The sequence below is a fragment of the Abrus precatorius genome, unplaced genomic scaffold (assembly GCF_003935025.1).
Source record: "Abrus precatorius isolate BTA unplaced genomic scaffold, Abrus_2018 Scaffold8, whole genome shotgun sequence".
Lineage (NCBI taxonomy): Eukaryota > Viridiplantae > Streptophyta > Magnoliopsida > Fabales > Fabaceae > Abrus > Abrus precatorius.
The window spans coordinates 32,160,569-32,178,755 of record NW_020874428.1 but is presented as its reverse complement, the minus strand read 5'-3'; the positions used below and the strand labels follow the sequence as shown (position 1 = coordinate 32,178,755).

The window sequence follows — 18,187 nt, the reverse complement described above, 5'->3', positions numbered from 1 at the left end:
AAAGTTTCTTCTCTCATTATAAAACACTGTATATATTTACGTAACGGAACCAAAGTTTGGATGATTACCATTTAATTGCTACATTTGAATTATTTGCTAAAGCTTAATTTAAAATATGCGTATAAGAGTGAGTTATATATATCGTTGAATTAGGATGACACGTGCTTTAATTTTATTTTTAATTTAACGGATATAAAAATTATATATCTTATTGATGGCATGAGTTCATACTTCAACTATAATAAGTTTTCGAGTTTTTTTTTATAAATTTTTTTCCTCGTAATAAAATCACAAAAAAAAAATTATTATTATTGATCCTCTATAAGTCGAGGGTCGAGACACGAATAATAAGCACATTTTTATCATTTTAAACTTTGTATTTTTTTTTAACAGATAAATATCCTGAGTTTCACACTTTATTTTAATTAATCCTTGAACTGTTACTAATGGTGAACATAATGATTTATTATTATAATATTATGAATATAAGAACCAATTGAGACAAAATAGTAAATAAAAATTGCTATTTACATGTTTTTTCCTTTTGAAAAATCTCAATATATACTTTAAATGTCGACATGTTTAAAAAATATTTCTAAATATAAAATGAATATTTTTATTTGATGGAATGATAATGTAGATTTAAAAAATGCACAAGTATTTGATTGGGAATCTTCGCTGACAAGAATTTTGAATTTGAACTCCTAACCGTTTACATGGTAAATTCTACTGTAACTGAATACTATCATGGGATCCATGTTTTGAAAGAATAATACACATGACAAAAAGCTAGTTTTTTGCCAATATAAATCAAAATTACCATAACTAATTTTCAACGTATGCCATAGAAGTACAATTTAACAAGGAATTTAGATACTCCATTCAATTTCACAACAACGAAAAGGATCCATGGTAGTCTCTCGTAAATAGCAAAAAATGTATGTCGCAAGGGAAGGGAAAAAAATAAAATAATAATTTTGTCGTCCATTATTATTTATTATATTTTTCATAATGTGTGCAATATTGATTATAGAGCCAAAAAAAAAAAAAAAAAAAACCGGCGGTGTTGTGCACACCACGAAAAATGTCCAGCGCCAGCCAATGCCATCCCTTTTCTTCTCAGTGACCCCACCCCAACAAGAAACCTCATTTTTTTAAAATTAGTTTAAAAAATGAAAATAAAAATACAACGAAACTAGAGAGAGAGAGAGAGAGAGAGAGAGACGCAGCAACTCTCTCTACAGTCTCCATACAAAGAGAAAGAAAGAGAAACCAAAACTTGTTTTCCGTATATATTAAAAGTAAAATTAAATATTAAATATATAATGAATAATAATCGTGTACAGTACCTGTCCTCTTATTACCTCATTTCTTCAAAAAGGCTTTGAGAAGAGAGAGAAAGAGAGAGAAACCAGACTGAAGTCGCTCGATTCCTTTGTTTTCTTCTTCTTTATCGTTTTCTCCGGCTTCTAATTTTAACCTATTTTCTCTCAGAATTGTCGTTGAAACTTCAAAGCTACCGTTCTATACTGTCCGATCTGACTCACTGAGTTCTCTTTTCCTGTTCCACTCGGATGAGTTAGCCCGCGAGATCGCCCGCATTAATCGCCATGGTAATTTCCGATTAAACTCTCTCTATTCTCTTTCCATCGTTTCGTTGCTTCTCCTTTGACTCTTCGAGCTGCTCCGTTGAATCTATTGGACTTGGATTTTTTTTTTTATTTTGGAATTCTTCGGTGTGACGATGATGTGTTTGGCGGATGTTATTTCGTTTCTAGACTAGTTTTTTTTTTTTTTTTTTGGCGTTTGGATGGTTCTGGTAAATATTTTATTTCCCGAGATAAGGGTTGTGTTAGTCGATCCACGCATTGCTGAAAAAGAGATCGTGTGAAATGGAGTTTGCCGAATATGAAGGGCTGATGAATAAGATTGGGGTAGTTTTGGATAGGGACTGTAAGTTATTAGATATTTGATTGATAGTTTAGTAGCTGGAAATTTATACATGATGAATTAGTTATAGACTCTTACGACATGGATTGGTAATTGGAGGGAAGTTGAATATTAAGAAATATAGAATTATTCATTATTCCGCATGTTTCACTATAAATGTGCTTTTGTGAAAATTTTCTTAGTGGAAAAACAAATAAATCAGGTGAAGGGGCACAAGGTATTTAAGTGTTTGTTTAAAAAGGGAGCTAACTAGTATTGATTAGTTCCAAAAAATTATAGAAAGTGTCTTGAACTATGTTAGCAAGGGAGGTTATGCATACATACATATACATGCATAGCAAGGGTGATTTGGTATCAAGGGAACAATGACAGTATTAAATCCACCCTACTCATGTAAAAGACATTGGATATAAAGTCCTTGACTAGAAATTCTGAATAGGTTTGCATGAAATTGTCCATTCAGGGTGGTATTTCAAACTATAGAAGCATGCCAAAACATCGAGTTTGGTCGGATGGCATCTCTTTGGTGCTTGACTTTTGCTTGAATATCAATGATTGTTCTAGGTGCAAGCTGTGTGATGGTCCAGTTACATGTATACATGTAGACCTGTCGATATGAGTTATATAGCCGAAAACCCACTCCATTTAATGTACTATATAACTTCATTTTCTTAAGTCCTATAGTTAGTAGGCAAAGTACCAACATATAAAAGAATTATGAGTTAGGATCAGGGTTATAGATAGGTTAGCTCACCTTTTTTAGAAAGTAGTTAACAACTGTTTGCCATTTCTTTTTAGTGAAAGATAGGAATAAAAAAAGTTGCAAGTTTTAATTTCTTACACATATAATAAAAATAAAATTATCTATGAATGTAATATATATGATAAGTTTGTTTGAGACATCTCTATGAGAATGTTTGTGATTAGTAAAAAAATAAGGTACCGAAAGTTAACACGCATATATATGATAATACATTTTTAAACACTTATGATTTTTTACTAGGCACTTACACCAGCAAGTTTGAATGTGTTCAACTAAAATTAAGTTTATTCTCTAATATATATTTATTTATTTTACTTTAAAGTAAATTAAGAGTCAAAAGTTAAATTTGCAAATATTCACTAACTCTTGTTATGTTCACAAGTTACTTTTATGCATCTATAAATTTTGCAATATTAAGTGTCTTATAATTATAATTTTTATGATGACAGTGTTGTATTTTTTTTGTCAGTACATTAACTTTTATTTGAATGACTCAACCTGAGCCTTTGGATAGTAGATGGCTTAACAGATTTTATTGGTGTTGCTTTTCATTGTTAAGTCAATGTGTTTATTGTAACAAAAATTTTAAGGAAAAAAATTATAACTTAAAAAATATTTATTGAATATGGGATGTCTTTACACAAACTGAATATGGTTCCTGCAAAAAAAGAAAAAAGAAATCTTTAATATTTTCAATAATTTTACAAAAATAGCTCAAGAAAAATTAATAATATAAAAATATCATAGCATGAAATTTTTTTATAATTAACACTCAAATAATATTATAATGTAATGTGTTAAAAAATTCATTTATAAGATTATATAGACAAAAGTTGTTACTATGATTTAATTCTTATTAATAATACAAGTAAAAATTAGAGAATTATATAACTTAATTTACTAATAAATTATTATATTTTATTTAATATTATTAAAAAACAATAATTCATTCTAAATATTTAATACTATACAAATTTAATTATTCTTCATTTATTTTTTTAGCAGTTTTTTGTTTTTTTGTATACAAATTTATAGTTGAAAATATGTTATATAAGAGAAATATTTTTAATGGATCATCCCATCAAATAGTATATGATTGGTCATACTATAAAAAAATAAGCTACAATGAAATATTTTAAATATATTTAATCCGTGAGTTAGTCCTAACCCACACTTAACCCTTATGAACTTTCCATATAATGGGTTTTTTGGTCTTATGGGCTTTGCGGCCCTAACCCACATGGGGTTAGTGTTGGTCCATTTGATAGCTCTAGTTACATGACATGAATATGATGACAATTTTGGTGAATGCCACCACAGTTGCTTCTCTTTGCACATATAATTTGTTTAAAAAATGAAAAGAAAATGACATTACTAAATTTTGAACCCATACTTACAACAAAATCTATGATGATTAGCATATTGATCAGCCAGATATAATGGCAAAGCCAGACTACAAATGTGATAGTAATTTGTTCATAATCTTCCTGAAATTATGTAATTTCTTACAATGATCTTTTGCCATTAGTTATCATGGATCTAACATTTGTTATGTTATCTTCTTGTTTGTTGATTTAAATATTTGTTTGGTTTTGTTCTTCTTTTATTTAATTATTATTCTTGCTGTTAAATGAAAATGAAATTATGAAGTTTAATGTCGTATGTGTACACCTGTAAACTTAATCATTATGGCCAGAAGCACATTTGCTTTGTGTTCATTTCCTCTTGTTTTTTCTGAACATCTTGGTTACATATATGGCTTTATTGGCTATTTACTTTAGATAGCTACTTTATCTTTCATTCTGTGCATGCCTTTTCTGAATATTAGCCTCAATGAGAGATTATATAAGTTTTACTATATATATATATATCTTTGTTTTTCAAATACCTATTTCATGAAATGTTTATTAATTTTCAAAATTAATGCATTATTTGTGGTTAATACTGTGTAGTGGCAGTACTGTTTCTATGATTTAACATGTTGCTGTGACTGTTCAATATGTTTGTCTTTGCAGTCTGCACCAGTGAACATCATTGTAGGTTCTCATGTCTGGGTCGAAGATCCAGCACAAGCATGGATTGATGGAGAAGTTTCTAAAATCAATGGTGAAGAAGTCCATGTTCGCACTACAGATGGGAAAACAGTGAGTCACACTGTCTGTACTGTGTTTGTGAGAAATTGTTTGCACATATTCTTTATTCTGTATATTGTTTTGGGTTGTTGCAACGGTTCTACTTGTAATCTTCTGAGATTCCAGTTGTGTTAGATCACTTTTATAAATTATATGATATTTTTCTATACAATGCAATCCTCTTAAGTTGCATCTTCTATGCTTATTTTATATCTTTAGTTACAGAAATCAAATTTCATTTCTACTTCATTATCCTTATCCCTTCTGCTTGACCAGTAATAAAATGAGTGTTACTGGGGTGCTTACTCTCATGATTTGTTATGTCTGCAAATCTGGTTTCAGGTTGTCAAAAATATCTCAAAGGTGTTTCCCAAGGACAATGAAGCCCCTCCTGGAGGTGTAGATGACATGACAAAATTGTCATACTTGCACGAACCAGGAGTTCTGCACAACTTGGCAGCTAGATATGAACTCAATGAAATCTATGTATGATTCTCAGATTATATCATTTTATTTACTGGTGAGATTGTTTATGCTAAGAGATGAAACTTATGAATAATCAACTACTCTGTCATCATTGCAGACATATACTGGAAATATCCTGATTGCAATAAACCCATTTCAAAGGTTACCGCATCTATATGATACACATATGATGGAACAATACAAAGGAGCTGCATTTGGAGAATTGAGTCCCCATGTTTTTGCAGTTGCAGATGTTGCATACAGGTTACTGATAAGTTTCAAACTTCCAATAATATTTTCTGTTGTAGTTTTTTCATATAGTTTATTTACTTTCATGTTTATATTTATTAGGGCAATGATTAATGAGGGAAAAAGCAACTCAATCCTGGTTAGCGGAGAGAGTGGGGCTGGTAAGACAGAGACAACAAAGATGCTTATGCGATATCTTGCATACCTTGGGGGTCGATCTGGAGTAGAAGGGAGAACAGTTGAACAACAAGTTCTAGAAGTATGATATAGCTGCATTTTCTTGTTTGACGCCCCATATTTTTTGTGCTCTACTTTATAAGTTATAGCTTTTAGTTCCTCTCTATTATTTCATTTTATTCCAGATTTTGTTAGATATGCAGGCTGTTAAAAAAAGTGTTGAAGCTTTTTCCTCATACTTGTTTTTGTACTAATTACTTTGCAGTCTAATCCAGTTCTTGAAGCATTTGGCAATGCCAAAACTGTTAGAAACAATAACTCAAGGTGAGTGTTTACAGCCACATGGAATATCAAATTAAATGAAAATTTTCATAGAACGGTTAGGCTATGTGATTGTGACTATGTTACTTTAGAGAGAGAGGGGGTGGGATGGGAGAAAAAACTGTGATGGACCAGTTCAGTATGTCATTGTCCAAGTTCTATTAACCCTTAGAATTGTGTGTTCTATTTGTCATATATATGTTGTACTAAGTAATATAAGCATATTGCTTTTTTGTTCAACATGATATAACACTTGCTTGCCATGTTTCTCATTTTGAGTGCAGTCGTTTTGGTAAATTTGTTGAGATACAATTTGACAACAAGGGAAGAATCTCAGGGGCTGCTATACGCACATATTTGCTTGAAAGGTCCCGTGTCTGTCAAATTTCAGATCCTGAAAGAAATTACCATTGCTTTTACCTTCTTTGTGCAGCACCAGCTGAGGTAAATTGTTATTTCTTGACATTGAAATGCTCCCTTATCTTTTTCATAAAGATTGGCTTCCATATGAATATATTCATATTTAATCATCATGACACTATTTTATAGGAAAAAGAGAAGTATAAGCTGGGAAATCCTAACTCCTTCCATTACTTGAATCAATCCAATTGCTATGCGCTGGATGGAGTGGATGATGCTGATGAATATCTTGCAACAAGAAGGGCAATGGATGTTGTTGGAATCAGTGAGGCGGAGCAGGTGAGCTTCCTGAATCCTATCCTATTTGTCAATAAAACAAGAATTTTTTAAAGTTGCTTTAATAATAGAGCCCTATATTTCAGGAGGCAATTTTTAGGGTTGTTGCAGCAGTTTTGCACCTTGGAAATATTGAATTTGCAAAAGGAGAGGAGATTGACTCTTCTGTCATCAAGGATGAGAAGTCTCGGTTCCATCTTCATACGACTGCTGAACTTCTTAGGTATGCCCAGCATAGTCCTCTTATGTATCCCATATGCATTACTGTATTATTATTTCACCAATATACATTTTAACACAAAATGATGTAGGTGTGATGGTAAGAGCTTGGAAGATGCACTGATCAAGCGTGTAATGGTAACACCTGAAGAGGTTATTACAAGAACCCTTGATCCTGTTGCAGCTGTTGGTAGCAGGGATGCATTAGCTAAAACCATTTATTCCCGTTTGTTTGACTGGTAATGAGTCTTTAGCACTGCCTTTATGTACAATATATTAATATTGCATGCTTTATATAGATCCTCTTTCTTGCATTATTGTGTTCAGGGAAAGAAAGAACTATTGAAAGGTCTAGAACTCAAAATGTATTACACAGCAAAACCTCAACAATTAAATTCTTACTAAAGTATTGTATAATAGTTTTCAGATTTGGCTATCAATTGTGAATTTACTTTCACCGTTATAAATATTACTTTATAAATGTGGTAATCACATTCTTAGTTGAAACAACCCCATGCTAACATTCTGGAACTATTCATTCTTATCAGTAGTCTCTAGGAAAGACAAGTTGTGTGATTGGACCACTAAATGTTCTAGATTTCCTTTCTTCAAGGTGTCATTCTAACAAATTCTCATTATTGCTTCCAGGCTAGTAGAGAAGATCAACAATTCGATTGGTCAAGATCCAAATTCAAAATCTATCATTGGAGTTCTTGATATCTATGGGTTTGAAAGTTTTAAGTTCAATAGGTAAGCTAATAATTTTATGTAGCTCTTATGGATTAGCATTTGGCCCTGTATCTTATAAATTTCTTCTTCTTAGTTTTGAGCAGTTCTGCATTAATTTTACAAATGAGAAGTTGCAACAACATTTTAATCAGGTTTGCTAATTTCTGGTACATTTTGTGGTCCATATTTGATAATTTTTTTCCCTGGATAATTGAGTTTATTTTATCCCCTCTGAATGATTGCAGCATGTTTTTAAAATGGAACAAGAAGAATACACCAAAGAAGAGATAGATTGGAGTTACATAGAGTTTGTTGACAACCAAGATGTTTTGGATCTAATTGAGAAGGTATTTAACTGTTCCTTGCTGCCTTATGACCGTTTATACTTTCGTTGTTGTCCTACTCAAAAAATTCAGGCAATGATTTTATTAATCAATCTTTGGCAGAAACCTGGAGGAATAATTGCACTTCTTGATGAAGCCTGGTATGCGGCTAGCAGTGATTTCATTGTTAATCTAACCATTGTTTTTAAGTTAAATAGAAGCTATATGCTTTGCCTTTTCTGAAATTACGATTGCTCACTATCTTAATTTCATAGTTGTATGCTATTTCCAGTTGTTTAAAGTAGGATATGCATAGGACTTAATATCAGACATTGCTTGAACTGTGTAGTTTGGTTGGACTCATATTAGCCTCCTTGTGTGACAGTATGTTTCCTAAGTCTACACATGAAACATTTGCCCAGAAGTTGTACCAGACATTCAAAAACAACAAGCGCTTCATCAAACCTAAACTTTCTCGGACTAGTTTTACCATATCTCATTATGCAGGGGAGGTAGATATATTTGGTCTTTTTTCATTAAATGTTTCCTGCTATTACTTTTTTTTAGTTGCCTGAATATTTTGCTTCTTTCTTTTTTATTATTATTTCTTTGTCCAGGTGATATATCTGGCTGATATGTTTCTTGACAAAAATAAGGATTATGTGGTGGCAGAACATCAGGATCTGCTGACAGCCTCAAAATGCTCCTTTGTGGCTGGTCTATTCCCCCCTTCCCCAGAGGAGTCTTCAAAATCCTCAAAGTTCTCTTCAATAGGATCTCGCTTCAAGGTATTACTAATAGTTACCTCTCTTTCTGAAGTCACTTTGTTATCAAACAGTCTTTCACATTCCTATCTCAGGTATCTGTGGTTTTGTCTTTATGTTATACAAGTAATAAATGGCATGTTTTTGCAAATGCAGTTACAACTTCAATCTTTGATGGAGACCTTGAATTCAACAGAACCTCACTATATCAGATGTGTGAAGCCAAATAATGTTCTCAAGCCTGCTATTTTTGAAAATCTTAATATTATCCATCAATTGCGCTGTGGTGTGAGTATATCACAGTCTTTCTTTGTCTTCATTGCCTTTATATAAATGAGCAAACAAGGAACAATATCTTTGGTGCCTGTTTATTCTTGTTGATTGTTTGTCTCGTTATTGGCTTTAGGGTGTTCTTGAGGCAATTAGAATCAGCTGTGCTGGATATCCTACCAGACGGACCTTCTATGAATTTCTTAACCGATTTGGTGTTCTTGCCCCTGAAGTTCTGGATGGAAAGTAAAGCCATCACCTTTTTGGCCTGTTTTTTTCTTTAAATTGGAAGCTGGATTTTTGCATTTCTGTGATTTCTAGAGCAGCTGCCTTTTTTGTTTAATCTATGGCTTAATTCTTAGCTCTCTTGCTTGCATTTTTTCTCTATTTATGAGTTTATTGTTTTTTTTCTTGTTCCTTTTCAGCTATGATGACAAGGTTGCATGCCAAATGATCCTGGATAAAATGGGTATGAAAGGCTATCAGGTGAATCAGTACTCTCTAGTCCTTACACCTTTTGATATGTTGACAATGGTGTGTGGGAGGGTCAGGTTTAGAAAAGAGGATCAGTGAGCCATGTCCAACTATTTTACTAATTAAATGGCACCCTGCGTATGTAAATCTACTTTAACACAAACAGTGGGCAATCTGTAGCCAAGCATTCACAGCTTAAATAATTTATCAAAATAGCAAAGATCATGGTTATGGTGTTGAAGGCTTGAAGCATGAAAATACCTAAATGTAGCGACTTATGGAGCTTTTGAAACAACCTTATGCTATTTCATGCAGACTATCCTATGGAAAAAAGTTATTTAAAGAGCAAGAGAGAAGTATAAACTTATTGACATATCTGCTTGTGTGATCCACTCTCTAACCTCTTCACATTTTCTGTATAACTTTAAATGATTCCTGGACTTCTTAAATGAAATTTTTTTTTTTTTTTTTTCATGGTTATTACCTTTTGCATATTATATCATGTGGAAATCTATCTATATGAATGGATTTTATATATAAACTATGAAATCATACAAGATATATGATGGTTTATCAGATAGGCAAGACAAAGGTGTTCCTAAGAGCTGGCCAGATGGCTGAATTGGATGCAAGAAGAGCAGAGGTTCTTGGAAATGCTGCAAGAATCATCCAGAGGCAAATACGTACCCATATTGCACGCAAGGAATTCATTGAATTGCGTCAAGCTGCTATTTGTTTGCAGTCTAATTTGCGAGGTATTCTTATTTCTATCTAATATGCTTGTTTTTTTTCCCTTGTTTAGTAGTTCATTACCTTAATTGCATATATGGACTGACTAAATTTTTGGAACAACGTCTTGTTCTCCTTCAAAATTTCTTTTGGTAAGATTTTATTTATAATTTATTTTTAACACAAAATGAACTAATCCAAACATGCACTAAGCCAATCTCTTGCATAAACAAGCTGTTTGTATTGGTATGTATTATTCAGGTGTCTGCTGGCTAGGTTCCATTATCTTTTAGTACTAATAGGAGATGGCAATTACTATTGGCACAGAAAGATATACATAACTTTTGCTGCTGATGTCTGATGATTTCATCTAAAATTGTTCTTCGATGAATAGGACTTATATTGTCAACATGTAAACTACTAAAGCTGAAGTGAAACTGAATGGTAGTGAAGATACCCATAGCCATAGGTCTGTCTGGAAAGCCCAAATCCACCAAATATGAAAATTACCAATCGTTTCCCTTATATGAATAATTTAGTAACAAAAGGGAAATGTGGAGACTCTACTCCAAAAAAATTAACTTCTACTTTTTCAAAAAGTAATCCAAGAATTTTCTTGTTCCTATATAATTTATATGTATGGGAACACAGATCTATCTTTTTTTTTCTACGGAACAAATCTTCTCATGTACGATTAGAATCTTTTTGGTTTTTTTTTTAACGAATTTTAACTAATTGGGCTTGCTATCAATAAATCAATCTTGTTTCTTTTCTCATTAACCCTATGTTCCATCAACCCCCAGTTGGTTTACTGTGTTAGTGTTCATGGCATTCTAGAATACACGCAGCATTAAATCAGATGGGATTTTCTCCTAGCAGAAGTATCCTTCTCGTGGTTTGATCTTGTATAAACTACTTGTCTTAATCTGATGCTGATTCTTATGGTGCTTTTCAATAAAAAAAAATAAATAGGAATATTGGCTCGGAAGCTCTATGAGCAGTTGCGACGTGAAGCAGCAGCTCTGAAAATAGAAAAGAACTTCAAAGGATACATGGCCAGGAAGTCATACTTATCATCACGATCATCTGCAATTATATTACAAACAGGCTTAAGGGCTATGAAAGCTCGCGATGAATTTAGATTTAGAAAGCAAACGAAGGCTGCAATTCACATCCAGGTTCTCTTGTTGATCTTCTTCATAGTGTTAGACTGTTAGTTAAAAAAATGGAACCATGCAACCTTTTTACTTGTCTCATTATAATGATCTTATGTGTTAATCTCTTCAGGCTCATTTGCGTCGGCTAATTGCATATTTGTATTATAAAAGATTGCAAAAGGCTTCAGTTGTTACTCAATGTGGTTGGAGGAGGAGGGTTGCTAGAAGGGAGCTTAGAATGCTTAAAATGGTTTGAATTATACTCTCTCTGATATGGTGTTTGTGTAATATGGTGTGCTTAGTCTTGCTTTATAAGAAGATATTTTGGGAGTAATATTTTGTGTAACTTGTTACTAAATTCAGGCTGCAAGAGAAACAGGGGCCCTCAAAGAAGCAAAGGACAAACTAGAAAAGCGTGTTGAAGAACTTACATGGCGTTTGCAAATTGAGAAGCGCTTGAGAGTAACTTCATTATCATATATTTTCATATAACGAATTGCCATTTTAATTGATGATATAAATGTTGCAGTTTTTAATACCATAAACTTGTCTTATTTTAACTGATTACAGACTGATTTGGAAGAGGAAAAGGCACAAGAAATTGCTAAGTTACAGGATGCTTTACATGCTATGCAAATACAAGTAGAAGAAGCAAATGCGAGGGTCATCAAAGAACGTGAGGTGGCACGAAAGGCCATTGAGGAAGCACCCCCAGTTATTAAGGAGACTCCTGTTATAGTTCAAGATACTGAAAAGATTAATTCTTTATTGGCTGAAGTCAGTACTTTGAAGGTAGGCAATTGATCATATTGATGATACATCAATAATTTCATAAATCATAGCATTTTCTGATGAATTTAGTTTCTTTATAAAATGTTTAAAATGGCAAATTGATGCTTTCTTTTAACTACAGCATCAAACTTATTGAAATTACAGAAATGCTTCTACTTTTTTATTTAATTTCTTTCTTAAACCTCCAACTTTCTGATTGATTAATTTCCAGGGAATCCCTTTATTTCATTTATCTTTCAAAGGATAATCGTGAAACATAAAAGTAATTATAATAACATGATAATATGCTGAATTGCTGATAGCTCATCCTGTAATCTGAGTTCAGCTAAACAGCAGTTATCTTACATGATATTCATTGGGATAAATTATGTTATAAAAATAATTATAATCATAATATACATATTTTCAATGAATAACTGCAAACTTATTTAGTCTCCTTGTTTAATATCTGATTCAGGAATCACTACTATTGGAGAAAGAGGCTAAAGAAGAGGCCAGAAAAGCTCAGGCTGAGACTGAAGTTAGAAATAAAGATCTGGTTAAAAAAGTTGAAGATTCTGACCGCAAAGTGGACCAACTCCAAGAATTGGTTCAGAGGTTAGTAAAGCTTGAAGAGAATATATATATATATATATATGCGTATGTATGTATGAACACTAGTTCCATAGTGTTTACATGCAGTTTAAATTATTTTCATAAGAATGGATGAATGATTTCAGATTCTGATAAATGTTTTTGTTTTGCCTTTGGATGCATAATACAGTTCTATATATCTCCTTTCCCCGTTGACAACCATCTATACCTGCCGTAGTATAAAATCTAATTAACTTTAAGAAATAACTCTGATGCAGATTGGAAGAAAAAATTTCCAATTCAGAATCAGAAAATCAAGTTCTTCGCCAGCAAGCACTGGCTGTATCACCAACTGGAAAAGCTCTGTCTGCAAGACCAAGGACAGTGATTATTCAGGTAAGAGTACTAACGGGAGGTAGTTACTCAACATTCTTATAGTATATGAAGAGATTCACTATGATATTTCATGTACAAAATGCAGAGGACACCCGAAAATGGGAGTGCTCTGAATGGTGAAGCGAAAATTGGATCAGTAAGAAGACTTTGTTGTTCTTGATAAACTATATATCAGCAACCAACTTTGGTAATGACTGGTTTTGTATAATTTGTTAAAATTCTTAACTTCTTATATTTTTCAGGATATGGCACTTGCTGTATCAAATGTACGTGAGCCTGAATCTGAGGGAAAACCACAAAAATCTCTTAATGAGAAGCAGCAGGTGAGTGGCTAAATGCATTGAACAATCCAAATCTGTTGTAGATAGTTCAAACCACCTTTTCAATTTAAATCTTTTTTCCCTTATTTTCTTGTCAATTCCTCTTATAAATTTTGAATTTCTTGTTCAGGAAAACCAGGACTTATTGATCAAGTGCATATCACAAGATTTGGGATTTTCTGGGGGCAAACCTGTTGCTGCATGTGTCATATATAAATGTCTTCTTCACTGGAGGTCATTTGAAGTTGAAAGGACCACAGTATTTGACCGTATCATTCAAACAATAGCTTCAGCTGTTGAGGTAACTTAACTCTTCTGAATAATTGTATATTATTCTTGATGCAGTGGTTTTGCATTTTAAAGTACTTGCATCAATTTCTGAAATACAAAAAGCATGGTACTAACAGCGAGTTCTGCACTTTTGAAGGCCCAGGATAATACTGATGTGTTAGCCTATTGGTTATCTAATACATCTACTTTATTGTTGCTACTCCAACGCACCCTCAAAGCAAGTGGTGCTGCTAGCTTAACACCTCAACGGCGGAGAACAGCATCGTCTTCTCTCTTTGGAAGAATGTCTCAAGTATGAAGCAACTGCTTTTTGAAGAAATTTATGTAGATTTTATTTATCTTACAAATTTGAATGTTTTCTGTGTTTTAGGGGCTAAGGGCATCTCCTCAAAGTGCTGGATTATCATTTCTAAATGGTCGAGGTCTTAATAGACTGGATGATTTACGACAAGTAGAAGCAAAATATCCGGCACTGTTATTTAAGCAACAGCTTACTGCCTTCCTTGAGAAGATATATGGAATGATAAGAGACAACCTGAAAAAAGAGATATCTCCGTTACTTGGACTGTGTATACAGGTAAATAATTATGTTTCATTTTTTTTTGGGTGGGGGCAATCAAAATTTTGTGAAATTCTCATTGGTTAATGGGCTTTAGAATAGAAATTAAAAAATCATATGTGGGTGGGCTTTAAGTGAATGTCATCTGATATTTATGTTTCTTGTACAAGAATCATAACTAATATTTATTCAAATCAGACAAAATATAAGTTTATAGAAATATCACAGGAGCATATGTGAAGGAGACACTGTGCACGTAGTAACTACTGAAATTAGAAAAGAAAACATTTTCCTCTCACATGATTAATTAGGAAGGGATTGGGTACAAAGGAAAAGTTTTCGTCTACTAATGGCAACCTAAATCACTAGTTGATTATGTGCATGTGCTTTGTCTATACGCAGCAGTCACATGAGGGTTTAGCTACCCAGTAATAAACAAGCTAAATTCTCTGGATGTTTTTATTTTTGGTTATTTATCTTTTCTTTATGATAAAACGATTACAGGCTCCAAGAACCTCACGTCAAAGTTTAGTAAAAGGACGCTCACATGCTAATGCAGTTGCTCAGCAAGCTTTAATTGCTCACTGGCAAAGTATTGTGAAAAGCTTAAACAATTATCTTAAGATAATGAAAGCAAACTATGTGAGTTTCAATTCCAATGTCTACATTTTTGTTGCCTAAATATGAATATATGATCTCAAGTCTTAACCTATCAAGGTCTGGTTTAACAGGCGCCCCCTTTCTTGGTCCGAAAAGTGTTCACTCAAATATTCTCATTCATCAATGTTCAATTATTCAATAGGTAATTCTCTCCCCCTTTGCACTGCATGTCATATTGTGAAATGCAGACATTTTCATTGACTTAATCTGATCATTACTGCAGTCTTCTGTTGCGTCGTGAGTGTTGTTCGTTCAGCAATGGGGAGTATGTGAAAACAGGTCTAGCTGAATTAGAGCAGTGGTGTGTTGAGGCAACAGAGGAGGTAAGCACCAAGCAACTATTTCAGATCTTTTATCTTTTCCATTTTTAAATCTTCACCTTAACTATTCTGTACAGTATACTGGCTCAGCTTGGGAGGAACTGAAACATATCAGGCAGGCTGTTGGGTTCCTGGTAAGAGTCACTCTATACAAATTCAGATGCAATTCAATATTAGTTATCGAGTAAAGGAATGACACAATTTTCAATATCAGGTGATACATCAAAAACCCAAAAAGTCCCTGAATGAAATCACTAAGGAGCTTTGCCCTGTGGGTGCCATCATTCTATCTCTCTACTATTTATGAGCTCACACTTCCCTTTGATTCTCTGAGTAAGTATAATATTTTGATGCTACAGGTTCTCAGTATACAACAGTTATACAGGATAAGTACAATGTACTGGGATGACAAATACGGCACTCACAGTGTGTCTACAGAAGTAAGTTAACCTTGCAAATTTGTGTTACTTATCTGTTAGTACTACTTGTACTAGTTGTATGTGCACGGCTTCTGTACAATTTACCTTGGCAGAGCACCTGCAATGTGGTAAATCTCAAAAAACCTCCCCTGATTATATGCAGGTTATAACAAGCATGAGAGCTATGATGTCTGAGGACTCTAATAATGCTGTCAGCACTTCTTTCCTATTAGATGATGACTCAAGGTACGGTATCAAATTTAGCAAACAGTTTAGGGTATGTTTGGAAATTATATTTTAGAGGAAAATAGTAGAAAGGGTGAACTTTCATTTCTAATAAATATAATCTAATTTTATAGCTTTTTGAAATAAAAAATAATAGGTTAATATAAATTTAATATATTAAATTTTTAAATTACCTTTTATAAATAGTATATAACATTTTTAATTTAACAATAAAATGTCCCTTCTTTCCCCTCAAAACTCAACTCCCAGATATAACCTTAATGCTCTATTGCTTGTCTTGGTCTTTGTTGTATCATTTCTTCCTAAACCTTGAATATGGGATCAGCATTCCATTTTCCGTGGACGACATTTCCAAATCAATGCAACAAGTAGAAGTAGCGGACGTGGATCCTCCTCCGTTGATACGTGAAAATTCAGGATTTGGGTTTTTACTAGCGCGGTCAGAGTGATATAAATACCGGTGATGATTGGCTCTGATGCTCCATCTTGTGGCTCTCTACAGGGCATTGCACAAAGTTGCAGGTGCCTAGATGTGCATATAATTTCATTTTCGTCACGTGTATAGTATATTTAGCCAACTCAGGCTTCTAATATTGGTTTGTTGCCTGGGTTAATTCATTTTTACCCTTCAAGTTTCATCAACACGAGGGGTTTTGTTAAGAAGCCATGTCACAATTGATGCGGGTCACGTGACAAATGGCGATCATAGGTGAAAGGCAGGTGTCCAGGCACTACTGTCACACCTGCCATGTTTTTTTTCTCATCTGGTTGGTTTTTAAGTGTTATAGGTGGGTGCAATTAGTGACTCCATGTATTTTATAGGGCATATTTGTTTCGTGTGATTGCTATTTGTATTTACTCGTGCAATATTCTTTCTTTCTTTAGTTCTTTTGAAATTTGAACTTAAAGATAGGTTTTTTTTGAATGACTGAGTTATAATGGAAGATGACTCAGTGCACCTGTACAGACGTGAGATCATTTATTGAGTTTCATTTTTTTTAGAGTTAATTGTATCTTGAAATATTATGCTTGGAGGATTGACTTATGTGGACTATCACAAGAAATTTTCAACTTGCATTTTACATCTAGAAACTGCCTTCTAAATCTCACAATATAATAACTTCTGTCGTACTTCTCCTTGGAACTATTCTTTCAAGGTTTTATGAAATGAGTAATTGATGATAGTGGTTGGTGATGAGGACCTTTACATATGGCAAGTGTGGAAAAGAAGCAATGTACAATTAGGTGAATAAACAAGTCAGTCCATGCTTGCCTTGCATAATGTTCGGCCAGCATTATCGTTTTAAATACTATGATCACATTTTATCACATCCTTCTATAATTCCATGTTCTTTTAATAAATAATATGAAGCATGTTACTTCCAAAATCAGAGGTAATATGTAGACACAACAAATGAGAACGTTTTTGCAGTGCACTCAAAATAAAAAGTACAGGTAACAGGGCATCCAACAAGCGTACTTTAAAACAAAATTTATTGTTAGGTACCAAAGGCTTATGAAAATCTGAATTTTATTTTCATTTGTTAGGTACCAAAGCATATAAAACTGAAATGACTAATATACGACAGAAATGTTGAGTTACCTTATTTTGTTGCCGTGGAACTTTTATTTTGTCATTTACTGTACAATTCTAAGAGCATGTAAGATTCCTTTAATTTTTCTTGAAATTTTCTGTTTGATAGTGTAATTCTTTTGTGGATATTAATTACATTATATATTAAAAATATTACATATAATATCATCGTACCTTTTAGTTAGAGGGAAAAAACAATTGCATTTCCTTTGATTTTATATTCAGGAGAAAAAAATTCCTATATTATGTTATTAATTTTATTAAGTTATTAAACATAGTGAAGTAATAATATAGAGAAATTATTCATTGCTGCAAATAAATGCAAAAGATTATGTAAGGAAAAAACGTATAATTTTTTTTTTCAAATTTATTCTTGAAGTGGGAAAATACAGACACATTTATCTTATTTGGATGGAGAGAAAAATAATAAATAAAAATTTTAAAAATAGATTGTTGTGACATGTAGGTGAAATTCAAAATTAAGAAAATAAAATGTATTATTTATTAAATAACATACACATCCTTATTGTTAATCTAATGAAATATTAACATTTTTCATTTATATCTCTAAATTATGCTTATTGTTTGTATAAATTATA

The 18,187-nt window shown here is 32.8% G+C and overlaps 1 protein-coding gene across 1 annotated transcript; it reads left to right on the top strand.

Annotated features, from left to right (window-relative positions):
* Positions 1-1,382: 1,382 nt before the first annotated feature.
* LOC113847780 (myosin-17) lies at positions 1,383-17,079 on the top strand. Its single transcript, XM_027477052.1, has 39 exons — positions 1,383-1,613; positions 4,729-4,857; positions 5,188-5,331; positions 5,429-5,574; positions 5,662-5,818; positions 6,002-6,060; positions 6,342-6,501; positions 6,607-6,756; positions 6,840-6,976; positions 7,065-7,211; positions 7,621-7,722; positions 7,796-7,853; positions 7,947-8,048; positions 8,148-8,185; positions 8,410-8,536; positions 8,642-8,812; positions 8,945-9,076; positions 9,195-9,304; positions 9,484-9,544; positions 10,110-10,287; positions 11,234-11,439; positions 11,549-11,668; positions 11,782-11,880; positions 11,989-12,210; positions 12,668-12,807; positions 13,062-13,179; positions 13,265-13,315; positions 13,422-13,502; positions 13,630-13,800; positions 13,927-14,082; positions 14,161-14,367; positions 14,854-14,991; positions 15,081-15,151; positions 15,233-15,332; positions 15,407-15,463; positions 15,544-15,600; positions 15,689-15,769; positions 15,912-15,994; positions 16,320-17,079. The coding sequence occupies exons 1-39, from the start codon at positions 1,611-1,613 to the stop codon at positions 16,441-16,443; spliced, it is 4,593 nt and encodes a 1,530-aa protein (XP_027332853.1). The 5' UTR covers positions 1,383-1,610; the 3' UTR covers positions 16,444-17,079.
* Positions 17,080-18,187: the final 1,108 nt, after the last annotated feature.

What these genes read in the sequence shown, in the direction of transcription:
- LOC113847780 (XM_027477052.1), top strand. An exon ending in TCTTTGGAAGAATGTCTCAA is followed by an intron (nt 14,083 to 14,160) that starts GTATGAAGCAAC and finishes TCTGTGTTTTAG; the next exon opens with GGGCTAAGGGCATCTCCTCA. An exon ending in AGATAATGAAAGCAAACTAT is followed by an intron (nt 14,992 to 15,080) that starts GTGAGTTTCAAT and finishes CTGGTTTAACAG; the next exon opens with GCGCCCCCTTTCTTGGTCCG.